Raw genomic sequence first — 21961 nt, forward strand, 5'->3', positions numbered from 1 at the left:
ATGTCCTTTAAACAACTCAAGAAAGTCACACTACAAATGGCACCATGCTTACTAGTTACAAAACATTTATAGTCTTAATTACAACATATTCCAATATTTTAGTGAAACATCAGATATAATTACAGTGCATTATATACAGAGTACAGAAATATTTTTATAGCAAAAAAAATAAATAGAAAAAATATGTAAACATCCTGAGGAAAATTCTGCTGCCACTGAAGTCAGTTTTACAGAACCACCACAGGTATGAGAGCAGGCAGTATTTCACACCTCTTTTTAAAGCCTGTAGCAGTGCACATAACCATTCAAAACAGTTTAAAGTGCATTCAACATTATAAAAAAATTCATAAGGTTTTGAAAATTCTACATATGCGGATTTCATTCATATCTATTACGTCTCCTCAATCTCATCTCTTCTGATTCAATGTCATCTCTTTTTATCATTTCTTGGTCTTCTACATCTGTCTTTAACTGATGTATTTCACATTCATCATAGAATTCACGCTCTTCTACTTTGTAATCATTATCAACATCCTCAAGCAAACCTTCATTACTGTCAGCTTCTCCATCATCCATTTCTTTCTCTTGAGAACGTTCAACAAATGAGTGAAAGAGATCTTCTAGTATCTTATTACATGTGTGGCTGACATCTTGCAGTTCAGCAGAAAAAGAATAAAAAATAAAGTTTAAATTAATAGAGAAGCTCCAAATTTCAGGTCAATGCTCTCCTTCTCAACTAATGCAAAAATATCCCAAATTTCTAGCGAAGTGTTCTTAAGATTTAAGTTTCCTTTTGGATTACTATGCACCCCTTGGAAAACTACAGCTGAAACTAATATGCAATTTGTTTTTAATATATTATGCAAGCATTACCCATAGTCTCAAAAGTTCCCATATGGGAATCCTTAACTAAGATTAGTCCAATACTAACAGACTGTTCAGGAACTCACATTCAAGAAGCTTGTTTTAAAAAAGCAGAATGTGACTGTGTGGTGTATCATAGTTCAATGTCTTTTAACACCTATTCTTAAAAAACAGGTGTGTCAAAAATATGATGCATCAAAAATTTGACATTAGGTACACTTCAAACAGGAAGGAAGGTACTCCTCCAGAATAAAATTAATTCCACATACACTACCTAAGACGCAGGAGCTCAACATTTCACAGTAAGATCTATTTATTCTTTTAAAACATAAACTACCTAGTTATCCTGCTGAAAATCAAAGTACCTTTAATCTTGTTTTCTGATTTATCTAATCCACTTTCTTTCATCAGTCGTCTAATTGATTGGAGCTGTGTCATTATTTCATCTTTCTGCTCACATGCTAGAGCATTAACACTAGAAAAAAAGACAGACAGCAACAGCTGAAAGATTACCTTAGAAGTGAGTGCTTGATATTAATGTACAAGATGGCAATATCTCCTTCTGCGGATAAGTATCACAATTAGCAATATGCTTAGGTCAAGATTTTCTTTGAGATTTGTCTTTTGAGAAGTAGGGAGCCTAGCACATACATTGAAACATCTAGTCATTGAATCCTAATACTGGAGCCCCAATGGCCAAGGTTGAGTAATGACTACTGAAAGAAACAGTCATCTGTATTTTATTTTTAATACTACAATGCCTCATACAGAATATTAGTCTAGAGGATTTTCTCATTTATTTCTTATGTGTGTACTCTCTCCTCATCACTACAGTAAATTTGCTGCTCAATACGAGCAGCACATTCGAAGTTTCAGAAGTTCAGAGGGAACAATAATGGAATTCTGCATGTTTTGAACTAGGCTTCACGAAGAATGTAAGTCTACACAAAACAGATGGCAAGGGTATTTTAACTTCCAGAAGATGGATAAGGCCCTAGTTTCTTAAGAAAAGAATATCTCTACCAGGAGGTTATATTACTTATTCCCTTGTTACACTCCAACAGAGAAGTTGGATTTCTTCCAAACACATACAATCACTCAACAGGTTAATTTCAGAACACAAAAATAAGCAGCTATACCTTGATAATTAATTTTGCCTTCTAATTAAATAAAACAAAAATCCTACTTTCTGCTGTAAAAAATCTAATTCCAATAAGGGCTTTCAAATGCTACCGAGCTTAATGTTTTTTTAAAGTATTAGTCTCCTCAGTCAATATTGAAGTTTTACTTGGTAAGTTACAAAAAAGTGATCAAAAGTCTGAGCTTTTGCAGCTATTTTTGATGAAAAAGAGCAGGCATTGTCTGTTGAGAAGATTACATATTGCAAAAGAGGCCGCAGACGGCTACAGAAATGGTAAGCAATTAAAGAAGTTCCTAAACATTGTTCCCTACCTCTATATAAAGAACATTCTAGGAATTCTTTATTAACATTCAGGAAAATTTACATTTACGAAAAACACTAACTGAGATGTTTTAGAAACACTCACCAGTTTGACAGTGGATCCAACTGAGTCAATAAAGAATTTAACATTTTCTCTGTCTGTGCTAGATGGTGCTCCAGTTCCAAAAGCTGATGCTCTACCCCACCCCCCAAAAAAACCCCAAACAAACAAACAAAACCAAAACAACAAAAAAACAAAACAGTGGGAGGACAGGAAAGAGAGAACATTGTGAGAAATCTACTTACAGTACCAAAAGGACATTAATTTGTATTTTCAGTTGGGCAGATTGGGTGTTTTTTCTATATAAAATCAGAGAATATGGTAAGGTAAGAACAGAAGCCATACTACGTGTGAATTGATGTCTTTCTCCTCCAATAACTTTTCACACAGAGAGCCCAGAGAACACCTTGGGTAGAAAGTGAACAAAGCTGTGGCCCTTGTCTTCCCAGCCTCAAAAACTATGAAGTTCCAATACTTACTGAGATATAAGTAGTGCATTTGTCCTTTATATACTGTCATGAATTTGCCCACTCACACCTCACAAATCTATTCAACACAATGCACTGGAGCCAAGAGTAGTAACTCCTCCTAAAACACTATTAAACTTTGAATAAAGAAGAATGCAACATGCCAGGATGGTAAGTGGCAGTGTAGCAAATCAGTGCTGAAGCTGATTAGAGATGTATTGTACAGAGACACTAAGAGGCTGATAGTTGCCTAACTAATTAAAAATGTGTTTTTACAAAGGGGAAAAAAGTATGCAATCAGCTCAACTCTGCTGTGCTATAACTGTTTCTCCAAAGGAAAGCCCACTTCTTGGCACTATTCTTGGCAGAATAGACTGAATCAGTCAAGGGTACTCTGCATCATGAAGAAAAATACCGTAACCTTTTATTATCTCTTCTATAAACTGTTAATGTTTTTGATACGTCTATAATTTGGCCCAGAAACTCAACAGTCTCTATAATTTTTTTATCCATAATGCTCCACTATCAACACAGTTTAATTCTAAAGCAGGTAATTGTATTCTTTTTAAACACTACTAATTCTGAAGAGTATTATATGCTATTTCAACATTCTATGCTATGGAAGAAAACTGCATAGTATTACATGAGAAAAACATCAGGTATTAAAAGAGAACCATACTATACAATTGAAGCTGTTTTACAGAATAGTACCACCTGGAGTTTTTGAACTAACTTCTAACAAGTGTTTCAAATATACACAATAACAACACGGTTTTTTGTAGGTTCATAACTGCACACAAGTAGCTTAAGAGATGATTCTTATTTGGCTTGACTGCATCAACTAAATATGCAGTGTGAAATACACATTCTTGGTGAACATATGCATTCTGAATGGGTATCTTACCTGTTTCTTTTGCCTTGTCTTCTGTATTTTTTTCCTTTTTGGAGAGACTTTCATGTGACTTCATCTTTAATAAACAAAATCATGTAAAAAGACTTGACCACTATTTGTATATTAAGAGTAAAAATGTGTTTAGAAATTTACTGAAATAGCAAACACAAAAATGTGCTCAATTAATGAAACTTTTTTACTGCCACACATTCTTCCCATCTTAAACTGACACTTCTAATTTTCAGCAATGACAACATAACTGACAAAAGTTCTAAAAGTAGTTTTTATTTTAACTTCAGTTTTCAACAGTGAACAGAAGGAACCTTCTGACATCATCTACCTGGACTTACTCAAAGCATTTGACACTGTCCTGTATGACATTCAGATCTCTAAACTGGAAATATATGGATTCAATGGATGGACCACTTGGAGGATAAGGAACTGACAGGATGGTCATACTCAAAGAGTGGTGGTCAATGGCTCAATGTCCAAATGGAGACCAGCGATGAGTGGTGTCAAGATCCTGCACATGGGAGGAGAAAATCCCAAACCCAAAGACAGGCTGGATGGAGAATAGACAAAAAACAGCCCTGAGGAGCAGGACTTGGGGGTGTTAGTTGATTCAAGTTCAACATGAGCTGGTTATGTGCCCTTGCAAGCCCAGAAGGCCAACTGTATCCTGGGCTGCATCAAAAGAAGAGTGGCCAGCAGATCAAGGGAGGGGATTCTCTCCCTCTGCTCTGCTATTGTAAGACCCCAGCTGGAGTACTGTGTCCAGATCCGAGGCCCCCAGCACAGGAAGGACATAGAACTCTCGGAGCAAATCCAGAGGAAGCCCAAGATGATTAGAGGGCTGGAGCACCTCTTCTATGAGGACACGCTGTGAGAATTGGGGTTGTTCAGCCCGGAGAGGAGAAGGCTCTGAGACCTTATAGAAATCTTCCAGTATCTGAAGGGGCCTACGGAAAATCTGGGTAGGGACTTTTCACAAGGGCATGTAGTGATAGGACAAGGTGTAATGGTTTTAAGCTTGAAGAAGGAAGATTTAAGTTAAAAATTAGGAAGAAATTCTTTAGTGTGAGGGTGGTGAGACACTGGTACAGGTTGCTTAGAGGGGTTGTGAATATCCCCTTTCTGGAAGTGTTCAAGGCCAGGTTGGGTGCGGCTTTGAGCAACCTGGTCTAGTTGGAGGTGTCCCTGCCAATGGCAGGGGCATTGGAAATCGCTGACCTTTAAGGTCCCTTACAACATATCATTCTGTGATCCCATGATTCTATGGTTCCAGGTCACTGGATCCAGTCTTCTACCATTAACTACGAGGTGAAACTTCTTTCTCTAAATTAATAAAGATGCTGCTATAAAAATATTTACATTTCAATCCTACAAGCACAAAGAGCTTTAACATCCAAAATATCATTTTTATGATGTTTAAATTTTACTTGCAGTCAAATTAAATTTATTTTTAAAACCAAACTGGCCAGCCTCTATATTCATCTTGCTAAGCAGTTTTATTTATTTACATAGGAAATGATATGAAACTAACTATGGAAATGAAGATGTTGTCTCCAGTCCTTTCTAGGCTTAAGTATTCCAGGTGCACTCTGACAATCCTAGGTGCTGTAATATCTGCTGTAATATCTCTTACTATACATAATAGATATTAGGACTTGATATACTTGCAAAAAAAAAAAAAAAAAAAAAAAGCCAACCAAAATCAACTGGTCATATGTTCTCCTTTCTTAATTTACTAATGGTAGAAAAGACACCATGTTTCATGGATAACAGTCTAAGCTGCAGTTGCATGACCAAATGAGATGTCCAAATAAAAGGTCTTGACTACTTGCTATACTAATTGTTAATCTGAGAGTATTACTCTGCTGGATACCTTCATCTCCTTCCCATACTCGATCTCATTGTGAAGGATGAAAAGGAAGTGAAATATTGATGAGACTTCTTAGATTCTTATGATTCTTATTTGAGGTTGGGGTGGATGGGTGAGAACAAAATTCTCACTTTAAAGTGTCTAAAAAAAGTCAGAAGTTTTTGTAAGGAAAAATGCAATGTGCTACAATTCTATCTTTGGAGCTCACGTTCAAACCAAGCAAGAAAACAATATACTCGGCTCTTGGACAACAATATACAACAACTAGGGAAAAATAAAGCCATATCAGTTACTTTTCCCTTTAATTTCAATTATTTAATACTTGTCTTAGGACTTACCTTAAGAAATTTGTATGCTGCTAACACACCCACTCCAAGAGCATACAATGGCATGAGGGTGAATGCTAGCTCTCTGCCATTTCCTCTTGTTCTCTCCCTCTTAATCTCTTTCTCCATTGCATTTTTCATCTGCTGAAATCTCTGGTAAGTATTACTGTCAGAATTTCCTTGATTCAGGTAAAATTGATGACCTGTCTGAGGACTACCTTAAAAAAATAAAGAAAGAAAGAGAAGGCAAAGCTAGAAAGGAAAGTAACAGTCAAATTAATTTCACAACTAGAACTAAATAGTTTTCTACTTGTGTGATCATCTTTGTTCAACACTTTGTTCGAAACATCAGAGAAAGAAGAATCTAATTCTGCTAATCTAAGATGCTACTTTGTGATAAGAGATCACAAACAGTGTTTTAAAATTTTAAGTGAGCCAGAAAAGTTTTTCAGACTTCGAGGGATGACCCTGATTGTAGCAACATTTATTATTAGCTCTGCAGCCACATCATGCCAGACATTACTCCTGGTTTTAATACAAGTAATTGGTCAGTTTGCAACATGTGCATTTGGAGTAGACCTTTTATCTGCATGTTTGCTTACTGGAACTTGAAACAGCTGGAGAGTTACATAAAAATTTATACATCCTAGCTGATACAGGCAGACCTCAAGCTACCTTAACTATTTAATCTAAAAGCAGGCACGTGGCTTCTTTCAATACAAGCAGGTTTAGACTTACTAAAACAGCACTAACTTGTCTGAAAATTATGTTTTATCTCATGTATTGCTTTCCTCCTTTCAGAATATTTGTCATTTATTATTAGTTTTAAGATTGCACTCTTTTCTCCTTACCTTTAGTTCTATTTGGTTTTAATGTAAATGAGGAGATTTATGAAAATATCTAATGGCACAGATGAAAACTCTCCCATAGGTCATATAAATAATAATGTGGTTAAGTGACCTAACTCTGCCCCGGCACAGAGGAATCCTAATGGAGTTCAAATGTCCTGCACCAAGTTTATCCCAAGGAAGAAATGTCAGTGTGTTACTACTGGCCAAACACGAAAAAAGAACCCAGGCAGGTGAGAACAGCAGATTTGCCTGAAATTTATTTTACAGAGTGCTGGACCAATACATCAGTAGAATCACAGGCATGTGAAGTGTTGCTTTTTTTAAGGTTCAATGTTAAAAAAATTTGATCTGTAGGAAATGACAGCTACCACATAAATTGAAACTAATCAAGCAAAACAATACAGAGCTTAGGAAGCACAGTAAACTGGGAAGAAAGTTCTAGCAGCGCAATTCTCACTCTTTCTATCTTTGAAATGTACTTCCGGGGAAAAGAACAGACACAGAATTTGCAATAATACAGCAACTACCTACGGGTTGCTTTACAGTGTCTTGGAAGGCAGCATCATCGCTGAATCAGAGACCAACTTCAGGAAAGCAGACTTTCGGTAAGTTTCAGCACAAAAGTGGACCTATGGACCTTGAGCTAAATCCTCAGCTAACGTACACTGAAGAAGCTTAACATACACCAGTCAAGCTTTAACAAGAAGCAAGCTGACTAGTATCTAGATAGTATCCAGCTGTCTAGATAGTGGTATCTTTTCTAAGCAATCATCTTGCATTATTTCCAGTACACTACCTGAAAAAACCTCACACCATTCTGCGTTAGTTACTAACACTTTGCTTCCCCTCTTCAATTCTAACAGGCACACTGCTTTTTTCCCTCTGACACCTCATAGCCACCCATTCGTTAACTATCTTAATGCTTGGACCGATGATTTTAAAGGTCTTTTCCAACCAAAATTATCATAACTGCTATTCCTCTGCAGGGATTAGTCATTAAACTACCCCAGTAAGATACGTTTCCAGTAACAGGGCATTCCCTGGATTTAGAAGCAGTTTTCTTCAGACAACACGGACAAAAATCAGACGCAGAATATAAAATGGGGGGCGGGCGGGTAAGGCCAGCAGCTCAGAGTACACACGCCGGCAGCCTGAACAGGCCTCCCCCTCATGTCCGTGTAAACACACAGCGCTTCCGGCCAGACGCAGCCGAGCGGAGGCGCAGCCGCCTCCCTTGGGGCCTCCCCTCAGCCCGGCCCAGGCAGAAGGGAGCTCCGAGCGGGTCCCGCACCGAACGACGACTGCAGAGCGGCCCCTGGTACCGCCCTGGCCTTACCCATACCCATACCCTGGCCCTTACCGCCCTTACCTTTCCCATACTGGCGTGGATCGTAATGGCCGGTGCTGGCTCTGCCACCCCGCGGAGACCGGCTGGCTCGCAGGCCTCCTCTTCCTCCTCCTCTCCCCATTAACATCCTGGGCATGACGACGAAGACGCAGAGCACCAGCACCACCGAGACCACCACCTGCTGCAGAGCTGACAGCACCATGACCTCCGACCAACGAGCCGCCGCCCGGCTCCAAGGAACGGCGCTCGCTCCCCTCTAACTGCGGCGCGCGCCCTCTGGCGGCCTCCTCGCGCCGCGCCGCTGCAGGACTCGGCTCGGCGGTTCTCTGGCAGGGAAGTTTCTGGAACAAGCTGAGAAACAGAAGGTGTAGGAGGGTGAGGCCCTCCCTTCAGGCGAGGCCCTGGCAACTAGGACCATGAGGGCGTGCTCGGTGGTGCTGGCCTTGGGACTAGTGCTGGGGGCTGCAGGCAGTCAGGAGCCCACCTTACCGAGCATCACAGATAAGACCTTCATAGAGGACTGCGTGAGCATCCACAATGACCTCCGTGCCAAAGTTCAGCCACCTGCCAGCAACATGAGATACATGGTAGGGATGGTCCTGGGGATGCCCAGAGTGGTTTCAAAGCCTATGAGGGGGAGATGCAGCAGTGGGCCAGGGGTCTCTTGATGATCCATGGTCAAGGTGGATCAAGGGTAGCACCACTGGTTTATGTTCAAAAATAATCACGTTTATTGGAAAGGAAATAGTGTAGGGAGTTCAATCAGTTTTAGTCAGGTGAGAACAGAAAAAAGCTGGCATGCAGTATGAGGTTGCAGTGAGGCCAGCTGAAGATGTCCACCTAACACCCCAAGTGATTCTCCCACTCTGCTCTCATGAGAGCCACCTGGACTGTGTCCAGTTCTGGAACCGTGTTTTTTGGATGGATTCCTTATCTGCCTGAATGGCAGATAAGATGGTATAACTTTGGAAGTGAGGAAGATTGTGGTAGACACTGCACTCAGTTTTCTTACTCAGGAATAGGAAAATGAGAGAAAATTTTGAATCAAGGTACACATGTAAAAAAGATGGTTAGAAGAAACTGAAGGCATTAGAGAGAAAAAAGTTTTGGCAGCCAGTGGAGTTTTTGTAAAAGCCACATACAGACTAAAAGTAAACAGATATGTACAAACACTGATAAACTTAGGTAATAAAACACAGGATCTGTTACATAATACATAGAACTAGACACTTTAATGGTACAAAAAACTTAGTGAAAGAACTGCCTGAAAAATAATTGTGGCTGGAAAAAAATAGCAAACATCACTCATGCTTGGGAATCAGAAATCATGTTAAGAATGACAGACAGCAAAGACAAGGTAACAGAATGAGTTACTGGCCAAACATTGGCATGTTTATCTCACGAAGCTGTCTTTCTAAAATAGATCCAATAGGATCAGTAAGATTTGTTCCTAGAGGCTTTCTCAAAAATTCTCTAAATATGAATCTATAGTAGCTGTGCATTTTTACTTTGAATTCATTTTTATGTACCTAATAGAATCCTTAATGACCAGTTCAACAACAAAAAAAGCTTCATGTTTAATGTGGAAGTGATTTCTTATCTGAAGATAAAAGTTCATATTTCTGTGCTGCAAAAGGAAAATAAAACACAAGTACTTGCTTAAATAAGGGAAAGTATTCTATTGGAAACTGATGGATGTGATATCTATCTGTACTTTATTGACAGACTTTATTGACAGTTTTATCCAATTAAGATGAAATTGTAATTTAACATTGCACAACGATTCCACCTTTCCTGTTTTGCAGACCTGGGATGCAGCTTTGGCAAGGACTGCCAGGGCATGGGCAAAGAGATGCGTTTTTGAACATAACATATACTTAGATAAGAAATATCAGTGCCATCCTAATTTTACATCTGTTGGAGAGAATATTTGGACCGGAAGTCATCAAGCTTTCACTGTTGCTAATGCCATTAAGTCATGGTATAATGAGTTTAAATTCTATAATTTTACAGATCAGAAATGTACTAAGGTTTGTGGTCATTACACTCAGGTAAGAGTTCTCTTCAGTGGAATATCCTGTATAGTGCCTACCAGATAAGTCAGTAGTTTTAAATAGATATAAATAATACAGAGTTGAATGTATGGTTTGTAGTGACTGACAGTTTTACTTCCTCTCTTTGTCATCTCAAGCAGTGACTGCATTAACGGCTCATTACTCCTGCTACTTCTTTGTCTTGTAAGATAATAATCCATTCCTCTTGTTCACAATATTGGTACTGCTAAAATCCTCAGTCCTTCTTTCATTGTATCAGCACCACGTGAATTTCATAAAATAATCCTTTCAGGTTTTCTAGCTGCACACATTTCTGAATTCTGTAAGTTTGAATATGCTGTTCAAAATAATCACAGCTGCAGAATGCCAGTGGGTACTCCTTAGATATTTTAACAGAAATCAAAAATCCAGCGAAAGTAAATTGTACTCTGCAAATGCTATAAAAAAGAAAGGAAAAAAAGAGCATCAACAACAAAAGAGACAGTTTGTGATATACTTTTGATTTCTAAGTGGTAATTCTGACAAACTTTGTTCTGCTGAGAAAGTAAAGGTTTTCTCTGAACACAGTATTTTAAGTGGATTTATTTATTTTCCATGTTTAAAAAGTAAGCTTTGCAGTAGAATTAGTTTCATCTATGACCAAACACATAATATTTCACTGATACAAATCAGACAATAATTTTAATGTCAAATACATTTAATCTAATTTTAAAAAACACTTTATCTAGAATTTAGGGGAATTTGGGCCTGCAATCTCTGCTTTGCAACTGCAAAATATCTGCATTTTGATGAGGTCTGAATCCTTTACTACTCTCAGGACTGCAGTATGCACTTTTATTGAGACCAGCACTAGTGACGAGTGACTAGTCTTGAAATTCTGTGTGTGGTTCTAGCTGAATGTGCTAACACCTGGGAAGCAATGATAAATATGGCCCTAAATTATCCATACTGTATGTTTTCACATGCATTACTGATCCTTTTGGGCCTCATGTTAAATACCACCAGATGTCTTCCTACCACTGGGTTTCGTACCTGTATAACAAGATAGCCTGGGGGTCCACAGCCCATTTTTGAGAACTCTGCTATCAGTTCACGAAACTCTGGATAGCTGTCCATGTCAATCATCCATCCTGGAGGAACAGTAGGAAATGGGGAAGCAAACTAACCTCAGTGGGCACATGCAAACGTATGGTGATTTGGCTATCTAGTCCTCAGCGCATTGCTTCATGAAATCCTGGGAAGCCTAAAGCAGAAGCTACCGTCTGTACATGATGACTTCTAAAATTCAAAACATTTTGAAAGATTAACCATATCTAAGCTGTATTTAATTAGTAAATGGACTTCAAAAAAACCAAGTCCTGCAGCTTAGGGCAGGTCAGTGCTAGAAGAGATTTTGAATGCAGATACTGGTGGTTTCTGTTATAAACTATTATCAACAATAACCTACTAAAATTTCTTATTTCAGTATTCAAAGATGCTCAGACTGCAGTATGTGCAAATTACAAATTAAAACAACCTGCAGTATACTTGCAGTGAAACTGTTACAGGACATGACAGTAGCTGCAAGGTTCTTTTTGAGTCAGCTTCAGATTGTCTTTTCTCCCGTATTTCCCCTCAAGTGTTAATTATTATTAATTATTATTATTATTTCCTGCTCTTGGTTCCACCTGTAACAAACTCAAAAGTGAGGCTGGAGGATTTAAGTTGTGCCATTTACTGAGCAGAAAATCTTCAGAAGATTAGAATTAAACATTATCTTAAGAAAGTATTTTTATTTTTCCTCTGGCATAATAAATTATAAAATGTTAAGTATCAAGGTGCTTCCTTGCATTTTACAATGTGCTGTTCAACCTTGCTGTCTGCATAGAATTATGGAGGTTTTTGCACATTAATCTTCAAGTGATGTTCATTTCTAAGATTTTTTTTCCCTGATTAATATAGTGTGCTCCTTTCTAAGGTAATCATAATTAAGGTGTGTCAAAATGTTCCTGAATTTCAGGCAGAATTACAAAGGAATGTAATAGCAGAGTATATAGGTTAAGCACCAATGAACATGTAAAAGTATGTGTCATCAAAATTGATAGTCAAATACCAGGCATGATCCAGGAGCCATCATAGTTTTGAAGGCTCAGACACAAAATTGAAAATGGGTAAGACACACAAATCTTAAATGGATAGACTGTTTAAACCTACTAGGAGAACCATGGTGCAGAAATCTCCAAAATGGTGGAAATAATAAAAAAATGTATGAAGCCCTTTCATAAAGGCCCCTGAAATGCTTAGTCCTTAATCCAGGATTTGGGTAACATCACATTAAGCATTAAGATCCTTTTTGAATAAGGGTTATGTTTGTTGAAGATAACTGCTTCTTGCAGTTACAACTGAAGAGATGGAACTTTAGATGTTCAAATCAGTTTGTCAAGTTTGAGGCTTGCACTGTTCATATTGGGAAGATACTGAGATAAAGCCACTATAACTTCATGTTTTCCAGAAATTATATGTATGATCATTTAGATGTTCTACCTACATACTTAAACATTTTTACCTGAATTCAGTACAGTTCAGCTAATCATATGCATAAAGTATATTATTAAGTGTAGGAAGAATCTCTAAGAAAAAAGAGATGATGCTCAAATTGGAAGTGATAGCAAACTGTCTTAAGTATGGCAGATAACACCAGCTAATCTGCAGATGTGCAGCACTAAAGCTTTCTGACTTAAGTTTACAGTAGTAATCAGATAGACCACTTCTAGCCCACAGGGGAAGCCCTTTATGCAGTTCTGAGTTACAAATGTTGAAATTAAAGGAATTATTGAGTAGTTGCTACCAGCTTCCCTTTTGTCCCCTAGAATTTAATACTCCATTATGATAAAGTCAGTGACTTACTGAACAAGTAGTAGCTTCTGGGATCTTGCAGCATGGGCCACTTTATGTTAAGTAGTAAATTTCTAGTAGTTAATCTTTAAAAGCTCACCTACGAGCAGTTCTTTCAAATGATCACATGTTGAAAAATGAGGTAATATGTAGAATCCTAGAAAATAATGGAAACTTCCTGGATATTAGACTACATAAGTGTTGAGTTTAGGTTTTAATTTACTTTAAAACTGTGGTTTTTAGGTTGTTTGGGACTACTCATATAAAATTGGCTGTGCTGTTGCCTTTTGTAAGGAAGTTGTAGGAATACGAAATGCAGCACATTTTGTCTGCAACTATGCACCAAGGTAAGTTGCTGGTTTAAAAGTTAAAAAATTGAAAGCAATTGTAATGACACTTAGCTGTAAGTTAATTGGGTTCTTTATTTACTGGCAGTCTTGTAAATGCAATCTGAGAAATGGATGATTGTCTGAATCAGTTATTGAGAAAGCCATGAACATTAGAATGTGTACTTGCACTTTGTTAACCTGTTTACTGATAAATCTCATTCTGTGCCAATCTTAAGTAAGTATATCCCAAACTTGTCTGATGCTCTTCTTCAGGAAACTTTCCAACCCAAGTAACTACAGGCCTGTCAGCCTGACCTCAGTGCCTGGCAGGGTTACGGAGCAGATCATCCTGGAGGCAATCACACAGCACCTACAGGATGGACAGTGGATCATACCCAGCCAGCACGGGGTTAGGAAGGGCAGGTCCTGTCTGACCAACCTGATCTCCTTTTATCCTCAGATGACCCACCTGGTGGGTGAGGGGAAGGCTGTGGATGGAGTCTACCTGGACTTCAGCAAAGCCTTTGACACCATTTCCCATAAAAAGCTTTTTCTCCTGAAAAAGCTGTCAGCCCAGGGCTCAGACAGGAGCACTCTGTGCTGGGTTAGGAACTGCTGGAGGCCCCCAGAGAGTGGTGCTGAACGGTGCTCATCCAGTTGGTGGCATCCTGGCCTGTATCAGGAACAGTGTGGCCAGCAGGTCCAGGGAAGGGATTCTTCCCCTGTACTCAGCGCTGGTGAGGCCACACCTTGAGTACTGTGTCCAGTTCTGGGCCCCTCAGTTCAGGAAGGAGATTGAGGTGCTGCAGCAGGTCTAGAAGACCAAGAAGAGCAGTAAGGCTGGTGAAGGGACTCGAGCAGAAGTCCTATGAGGAATGGCTGAGGGAGCTGGGGGTGTTTAGTCTGGAAAAGAGGAGGCTCATCACTCTCTACAACTCCCTGAAAGGAGGGTGTAGCCAGGGGGGGTTGGTCTCTTCTTCCAGGCAGCTCCCAGTAAGACAAGAGGGCATGGACTTAAGCTCTGCCAGGGGAGGTTTAGGTTAGATACTAGAAAGACATTCTTTACAGAGAGGGTGATCAGGCATTGGAATGGGCTGCCCAAGTGGATTCTCCATCCCTGGAGGTTTTTAAGAGATTGATGTGGCACTAAGTGCCATAGTCTGGGAACCACAGTAGTAATGGATCAAGGGTTGGACTAGATGATCTCAGAGGTCTTTTCCAACCTGTCTGATTCTGATTCTGTGATTTATTCTATTTTCCTTTGAAACAGAAGAAATGAGAAAGCAGCTGTAGGAAACTGCTTTCAGAGCTGTAATTACCTCTAGCAGTTTTGTATATTTTTTGTAATGCACTTGAGCTTTTTACATAATTTTTTGTGATGGGGATGATATAAATAATAACAAGATTTTACATCAGTTGTTTGTCCTCATTTTTTTAACTAAGTAAATTAAAATTGTAACTTCTTGCCCCATTAATTAAGCTATGATTATACCAAATGTTCCTTAAGCATTAGGAAACAGTAAATGATCAATACAAGAAAATGTGCAACATGTGATTTTCCATTTAAATTGATACTCTAAAAAAAGCATACTTACCTGTCAGTGCTGTTCCTTAAGCAGGAAGAGTTTGAAAATGGAGGCAGATAGTTTTAAAATAATGCATTTTGTCTCATAGTGGTACACTGTCTACAATCAAGCATGTGCCTGAACAGTCTGTCATTTTTTGAAACATATATAGCTTGTGACCTTGCAGGCCAGCTCTTTTTTCTTCTGGCTTCTAGCAAACCTGGGCCACTACTGGGGAGTTCAGTTATCCTGAACTAAAAATTTCATTGGCTTCTGTTCATCTCTCTCCCTGTACTCCAAAACTGGACTTGTACTTGAATTGTTAGTTTGAAACTTGCTAGTAAACAACCTGATGAATCCTGAAGGGAAGACTAGATCGATACTGTGGTGATTTCTCATTTGACAAGATGCTGGTGTCAGTTGCAACTATCAAATTACTGTTCTGTATGCATTATGTGAATGCAGGGTGCTTTGACATTTGCACAATATCAGAAAACTCCTGACATCTGAGAGTTTCTGGAGTCTTCACAGTAGTGCTGGGTGAATATAAGCTATCAGTCAGAACTGGATTCAGTAAATCCCTGGTGTGTAAGATTGAGTGCTGTCATTGTTTTTTAGGTACTGGCTAGCTTGCACTCACCAACCACATGGAAGCATACCAGGGGGACTCTGAGATTTCCAGCTTGTTCTGAAAGTAAACAATATCCACTCGGTTATGATGGTCAAGTAGTTTTGGAATTGCATAGTTTCCACTCTATTATGAAGGAACTCTCAGTTGAGAAACTTAAAAATGCCTTCTAGAACACTAGCAGCTCTGCTTCCTATTCCAAACCCTTCTCTGATTTTCTTTTCCCATTCAAAGTTTCTTCATTTCGTTTGTCTTTCAGAGGAGATGATGGTTATAAATAATACATTGACTTGTAGGGAAAGTAGTTTAACATGCAAATCAGATATCCCAGCTGAAAGTTTTCATCTTCATGCTCATGTTTTTCTCAACTATTTGGAGTTGTAAATCAGAACTACCAGGATGACTGTCTATATTACAAGATGGTTAGAAACACCAAATACCATCACAAAAAATCATCTGTAGATTTAATCAAGATTTATCAGTTCAGTTTAGACTGTTACTTTTGTTTGGTTTTCTATGTAAAATAGAAGGGACCTTCATCTTAAGTTTACTTTAATAGAAGGGGAAACCTCTCCTGGTTTTGGAGTTGTAAGTTTCAGCTTATTTTAGAACTGCTTTCTGTTGGGAGTTGATGGTAACACACTCAGATCTTACTGAGTTAGAACATCTGTATTTACAGTTTCAGATCAGGATTGAGGATCAGTGGTTGAGGTAACCCCAACACTGTTAAAAAAATGAGATGCCTTTAATCAGTAAGGTACTTTCTTTCATATCGCTATTGGTCTGTCATACAGGTAGTAACTGTGTTTTTTGAATCTTAAGTGCTGTCAATCAGAATACTGTCACTTGACCTATTCACTTCAAGAGTTCATTTTGGTCCTGGATACTGGCAGGGACAGGATATTTTCCTGTTTGGCAGATCTGGGCATACTCAGAACAAGAGATGTGCTACAGCTTTCAACAAATGTGGAAAAACTACCTCCTTGTCTCAGCTTCACTTGATGCGTCTCAGTTCTTCTGTTGTAAGAAAAACTATAATCTGTGATACTTAGATGCTTTTGTGAATACAGATAACATTTCATTACCTTTTGTTATTGTACCTTTCCAGGATAATGACCTTCCAGGTCTCCACCACCTCTTTAAAAAGAGTCCAGTCCCCAGGAGGTGGCTATATCTGCTATTTTTAGGACTCGGTTTCTTGTGAAAAAGCTGTAGGAGTTCCAGTGTGAAAGGATCACAGCGTTAAAGGATCACTTATTATCACTTTATTTATCAAGTGATAAATATTTATAAAGTGATAAATGAAAATTACTGTAGATAAGTATTACATAATAGTTGAGGGAAAAGGCAGTCATCCATAAAACCATTGAAAATGTCAGTTCAACACTTAGTAGCTGTCAGAAGCAAATGCAAAAGCAGTAATGAGTAGTTAAATTATTATTCTTTTTTTTACCTAGTAAAAAGAGTAAAACATAAACCAGGATAATGTCACTTTTTGTGGAGAGAGCCTTTTCATTTCTAAACCTAAACCAGCAAGCCAAGCTAAAGTTCCTATGATAAGTCTCCCATGTATTTTATTCCATTTAAGTAGCATTGTCTTCAGAAACCACCTAGGTTTCCATGTAAGAGGGATGTTTTTTCTCCCTCCAGAAATTAATTTCTGCCTTTTTTTTCCTCATTCCTCACACCTCCTGAATGAGTCAGCACTCTACAACCTAGGTGTTAAACAATCTGTAGATAGATGAGTGGATAGATTTACTTGTTTGGAGTAACAAGATAAGGCCTCTCAGAGAAAAAGGCAAGGCTTTTCATCTCTCTGGATCTGTGGCTGAGTTATACTTATCTTGAATGATGTTTCACAGTAGATTATGAACTGTGTGAAGTAACAAAGTAATTATCACGTATAGAGGAAGCCTTTGATACCAATAAAGAGTTACCGAATTGTAGCTCAGCCAACATCTGTAGCTTCTTTGTCTTGCATTCCTAGAACTGAAGCAAACACTGTCACCAAGCAGGCCTGCTTTCACAACGTTATGAGGTGTTATGTTCTTGCCAGAGCTTCCATAAGTAATTCTTTATCCTTCAGTCTTTCTTGTTCTGGATTCTGAGACCCTTTGTAAGGTATCCGTGTGGATTTTTGTTTGGAATCAACCATTCTATGAATGTCTATATGGACAATAATCCAAAAGATTATATAACCTGTAACTTTCTATTTTTTTGAGATATATAAATATGCATATGTATTAACAACTCTCTTTCCTGCTCTTCTCTCAGAAGTTCAAAACATATGTTCAATTTTTGGGATCACAAGATCCCTATTCAGTTTTATTACTGGCTGGACTGCATGTCAGTGTATGTGGTTGCAATATGCCACTGTAGATATTGCTGGGATAAAATTCAGGACAAAATACCTGTGGGCAAATCTACATGAAAGACATATCAAAGAAGAACAATAGCAAGTAAGTTGCAGGAAATCTTTTGGGATCTTCTTCTCCCTCCATCTTGTACAACGATATCATACCAAACTTCAAATCTGTATGTCTGGTGAGTAGATATTGTTTACAGGTGGAGCTAATATAGAGCGTAAATGCAGAACTAGAATTATGAAAAAGTTATCACAGGTCTTGGTGAAAATGATCTCCTTAGAGGACTGCCCACAATTAAAATTATTAGAATGACAAGAAAACCTAACACCAGTAGCCCACCAACCCTTGATGGGACTAAATCTTCCTGTGTTCCCAGGATTAAGCTGTGAAAAAGCATTGCTTCATATTTTTGGAGGGGTACATCATAGACTGGATGCTATGTTTCTCATTACCTAGTAGTAGTAGGAAGCCAGAATGATGGTATCTATGTTATCATTTTCAGCAGACATATGTATAAGGAGCCTTTTTGAGAATGTGAAGTAGTAAGTATTGCAGGGTGATCTTTAAACACTTTGGCTTCCCTTGGATGAGGTCCTTATGCATGTTAAGGACACCACTGTCTTCACTACAACTTCATACTTACACTTGGACATTTGCATTTTGTGGAATTAAGGTCTTGCTTTTCAAGGCTATGATTCAACAGTAAGTAGCTCACAAGATTTCTATTTTTGCTAAGTAGTTTGTTTTAAACTGTTCGGGAGTGTGTCAGCTTTAATATTTTCCGCTCTAAAATCCTCATCTTTTGTCAACTGAAACCAGGATTCATCTTAAACATTATGTTTTAGTAGTTAATATAAAAATATAAAATTTTAATTAAAAGCCCAAGTATTTCCCCATAAGAAAAATAATAACTTTTTAAGATTATTTTCTCTCAGAGGGACAGAACAATGAAATGAAAAGAATGAAAATTACGCTGTTTTTAATGAATTGTCAGCAATTTTTTGTATTTTCATTCAATAAATGATTTAAGATTTCTAACAAATATTTTCAAATTTTTACTATATAATTTTACTATATTATTATAACATATAATTGTATTGTATTACTATATTTTTATATTGTTATATGATTATTATATTTTTATTATTATAATTTTAAAATATTTTCCTTTGTAGTGGTAATTATCCAAGAAAACCGTATGTAGCAGGAAGATCATGCAGTAGCTGTGGAAAAGGGGACACCTGTGAAAATAAACTGTGTAGTAAGTAAAAGCAAATGTAAAATTCAGTGTATAAAAGGAAATAATACAACCACCTACTCAATAATGTTGCAAGCTCTGTTTTACTCCTCGATGATTCACAAGTAATTTAAAACTATTCCAAGGGCCATTTAACATTCACGAGACAAACAGATGATTCATGTTTTACTGAATCTGTGCCTCAGTGATCATTATGGATTTTTTTATTATAGACAGGTGTAATTCCTTATTTTAGTGCAATGTATTGTAGACTGGTGCTCTACTGACTTCATTAATCATACTGAAGAAATCAGCATCTAGCTACATACTTTTCAAAGTAGCATTTAGTGGTAATTCTGAAGTAGTCTCATAAGCACTCAGAAACTACAAAGCTATTCATCACTTGTATTTAGACTAAAATATTTTAATTGCAGTTACTAAGTCTGTCATGATTGTTTTGCATAGGTACACCTAAATTACATTCAAGCACAGCTAATTCTTATACACTCTGTAAGCCATCACAGTAACCGTGAGAAAGTCATACTGGTTCTGTAATTTGTGCTAGAGTTATAAAAGAAATTATTCACAAACACACATTTTATTTCTCTCACCTGGCTATGTCTGTGGGAAAAGAGTCTGCACATTGATTTTATTCTCTAGCTATGAAGTATTTTCCCCATGGTAAATAGGTTTTCTCCCTTAAATGGGGTAATTCTTTTAACTCTGTTCTTGTCAAGAAAATTAATTACTCTAATAAAGTGCAAGGTATGTTTTGATGGAGTGCAAAATCAAGAGACAGAAACCTCTAGACCTGACAAATTCCATCTTCTGGGAAGTTTCCTGTGGCTAAAGTTAAGACATAAGTTTTTAAGCTTAAATTAACACACTGGGATTAAGATTTGTGCTTTCTGTTTAACAGTTACTTTGCCCAATATCTATGTTAGTTTAATTTTATAAACATTCAGCAGTCCTGTTGGTCTTAATTTTTAGTTTGCAGACTCCTCTGAAAAACATTTTAGCTTTTATTTGCAAGGTTTATCAATGGGAGTGTTTTCCAAAGTCTATTGACTGTAAATATGGTGAGACTGTTTTATCTGGGTAGTAAAGATTTAAGAAAAGAGGCTCCTTAAATCATGGCTTGCTGATAAAACTTTATTATTTTATCTTTTTCCAGGAAATCCTGAACGCGATAAGATTATTTGTATGTATTACAATTTTATGTTGTTATTTATATTCCTCAATTACTTAAAATGCAGTTATTCCAAACAAATCTTATATTAATATGCTTATTTATAGATTATCCAAGATGGTACCCTCCTTGGGAGTTCGGAATTACCTGTGATGAGGCTTGTATCACTCTTGTAGTTCTGAGAGCATTGTTGATGTTTCTTGCTTTTGTAGCTGTTTATTTTATCAAAAAACACTGTACAAACATGCATATCTCCACCTAACTGGACTTGAAATACATAGAATCTTCTGAAGACACATGCTAGTGAATTAAGCAAAAAACTTAGACTGACATTGCTTTTAAGACAGCTTCCTTTGAGCATAATTTTTTGCTATTACATTATGCTCCTTAGAGAAAGCTAATATGCAAATAAAGTGAAGTTACATGTGAGTAAAACCTATATTGAGAAAATACTAAGCTAAAGATGGTATCTGGTTAGTACGTAATTTGGAACTTTAATTTTAAATACTAAATTACCCAAAACTTTGACATACTCCATTCCTGGAATTCGAGTATATGTCATTTAAACAACAGTAATTCATACTAAGCCAGTATTTGAAATCATAAATGCTTTATTTAGATGCCTAAAGAAAGCTGGCATCATAATATGTACTAAGTCATGTTTCCTAAAAGGACAGAATGTTCTAAACAAAATGTATAAAGTAAGAAAATGGTTTGTTAGATGTCTTGATGTTTGTTAAGTTAGTGCAGCTTGGTATTTATAAGCTAATGCACTTATTGTTCAACAATCATTCATTGAACATTCACTGAGCAATGTGAAGTTTTAGATTTATTAATTATTTTGTTCTTAATTCGCTCTAAGTCTTGTTCATAATTTTATTTTTTTTATTCCTTGTTTTAATATGTACCACTGCTCACACATAGTGTATTTCCTGTTTTGTGAGGGTTCTAAATTTTCAATAAATTTTCTTTATTTTATCCTGAAACTTGCTCAAGTCCATTTAATCAACACAGATTTTACTCTCTTTCATCCAAGATATGAAGTCTTTCATTAATATACTTTAGTTTAACTTTCTCAAAAAGACAGATGACATTTATACAAGAATCTGAAGCTTTTTTTCTTACAATAATAGCAAACTAGATTTTTTCATTATTGTCTCTTAGCCTTTTCTAGTGAATGCTGGTATAACTATGAAAGTTCATAATTACTAGGTAATGTTTCACCGTTATTGTTAAATGAACAAATAAAAAAACCCTCACAAATTCTGCTATGAAGAATATGTATGTAGAATATGCTATCCTACGTATTTAGAAATCAAATAAAGCTTAAAGAAAGCTCCCATGACTTCAACTCCAGGAACAAATTAATCCTACACTTTTTTCTCTGTGTGTGATTGACAGTTTAGGTCTCAAATGTTCCAATTTATTATCTAATATGTACTGATAATTCCATTAATTGTGTAAAAATGACAATATAAATCTCAAAGAAAATCAGCTAGACTTTTATTGTAGATTTAAAACTAGGCATGTGCTAGCTATTTTTTCTGTAATTTTAATATTCTAAAATTATTAAAATACAGAACAGAT

At 37.1% G+C, this 21961-nt stretch overlaps 2 protein-coding genes across 3 annotated transcripts; one reads left to right on the top strand and one right to left on the bottom strand.

Annotated features, from left to right (window-relative positions):
* Positions 1–48: 48 nt before the first annotated feature.
* On the bottom strand, positions 49–8334 carry CCDC107 (coiled-coil domain containing 107). Its single transcript, XM_071767151.1, has 6 exons — positions 8154–8334; positions 5946–6151; positions 3738–3801; positions 2412–2502; positions 1230–1339; positions 49–650 (listed from the first exon to the last, which is right to left on the bottom strand). Exons 1-6 carry the CDS (start codon positions 8332–8334, stop codon positions 379–381), a joined length of 924 nt encoding a protein of 307 aa, XP_071623252.1. The 3' UTR covers positions 49–378.
* A 210-nt stretch (positions 8335–8544) lies between these two features.
* Positions 8545–21360, top strand: LOC139806901 (GLIPR1-like protein 1). 2 transcript variants are annotated; one of them, XM_071767163.1, is made up of 6 exons: positions 8545–8719; positions 9938–10183; positions 13304–13407; positions 19124–19209; positions 20360–20386; positions 20482–21360. In XM_071767163.1, exons 1-6 carry the CDS (start codon positions 8549–8551, stop codon positions 20634–20636), a joined length of 789 nt encoding a protein of 262 aa, XP_071623264.1. In that variant the 5' UTR covers positions 8545–8548; the 3' UTR covers positions 20637–21360. The 2 variants fall into 2 exon arrangements, with proteins under 2 accessions (XP_071623264.1, XP_071623274.1); XM_071767173.1 differs by lacking the exon at positions 20360–20386.
* Positions 21361–21961: the final 601 nt, after the last annotated feature.

This window comes from Heliangelus exortis, chromosome 1 (genome assembly GCF_036169615.1).
Source record: "Heliangelus exortis chromosome 1, bHelExo1.hap1, whole genome shotgun sequence".
NCBI lineage: Eukaryota > Metazoa > Chordata > Aves > Apodiformes > Trochilidae > Heliangelus > Heliangelus exortis.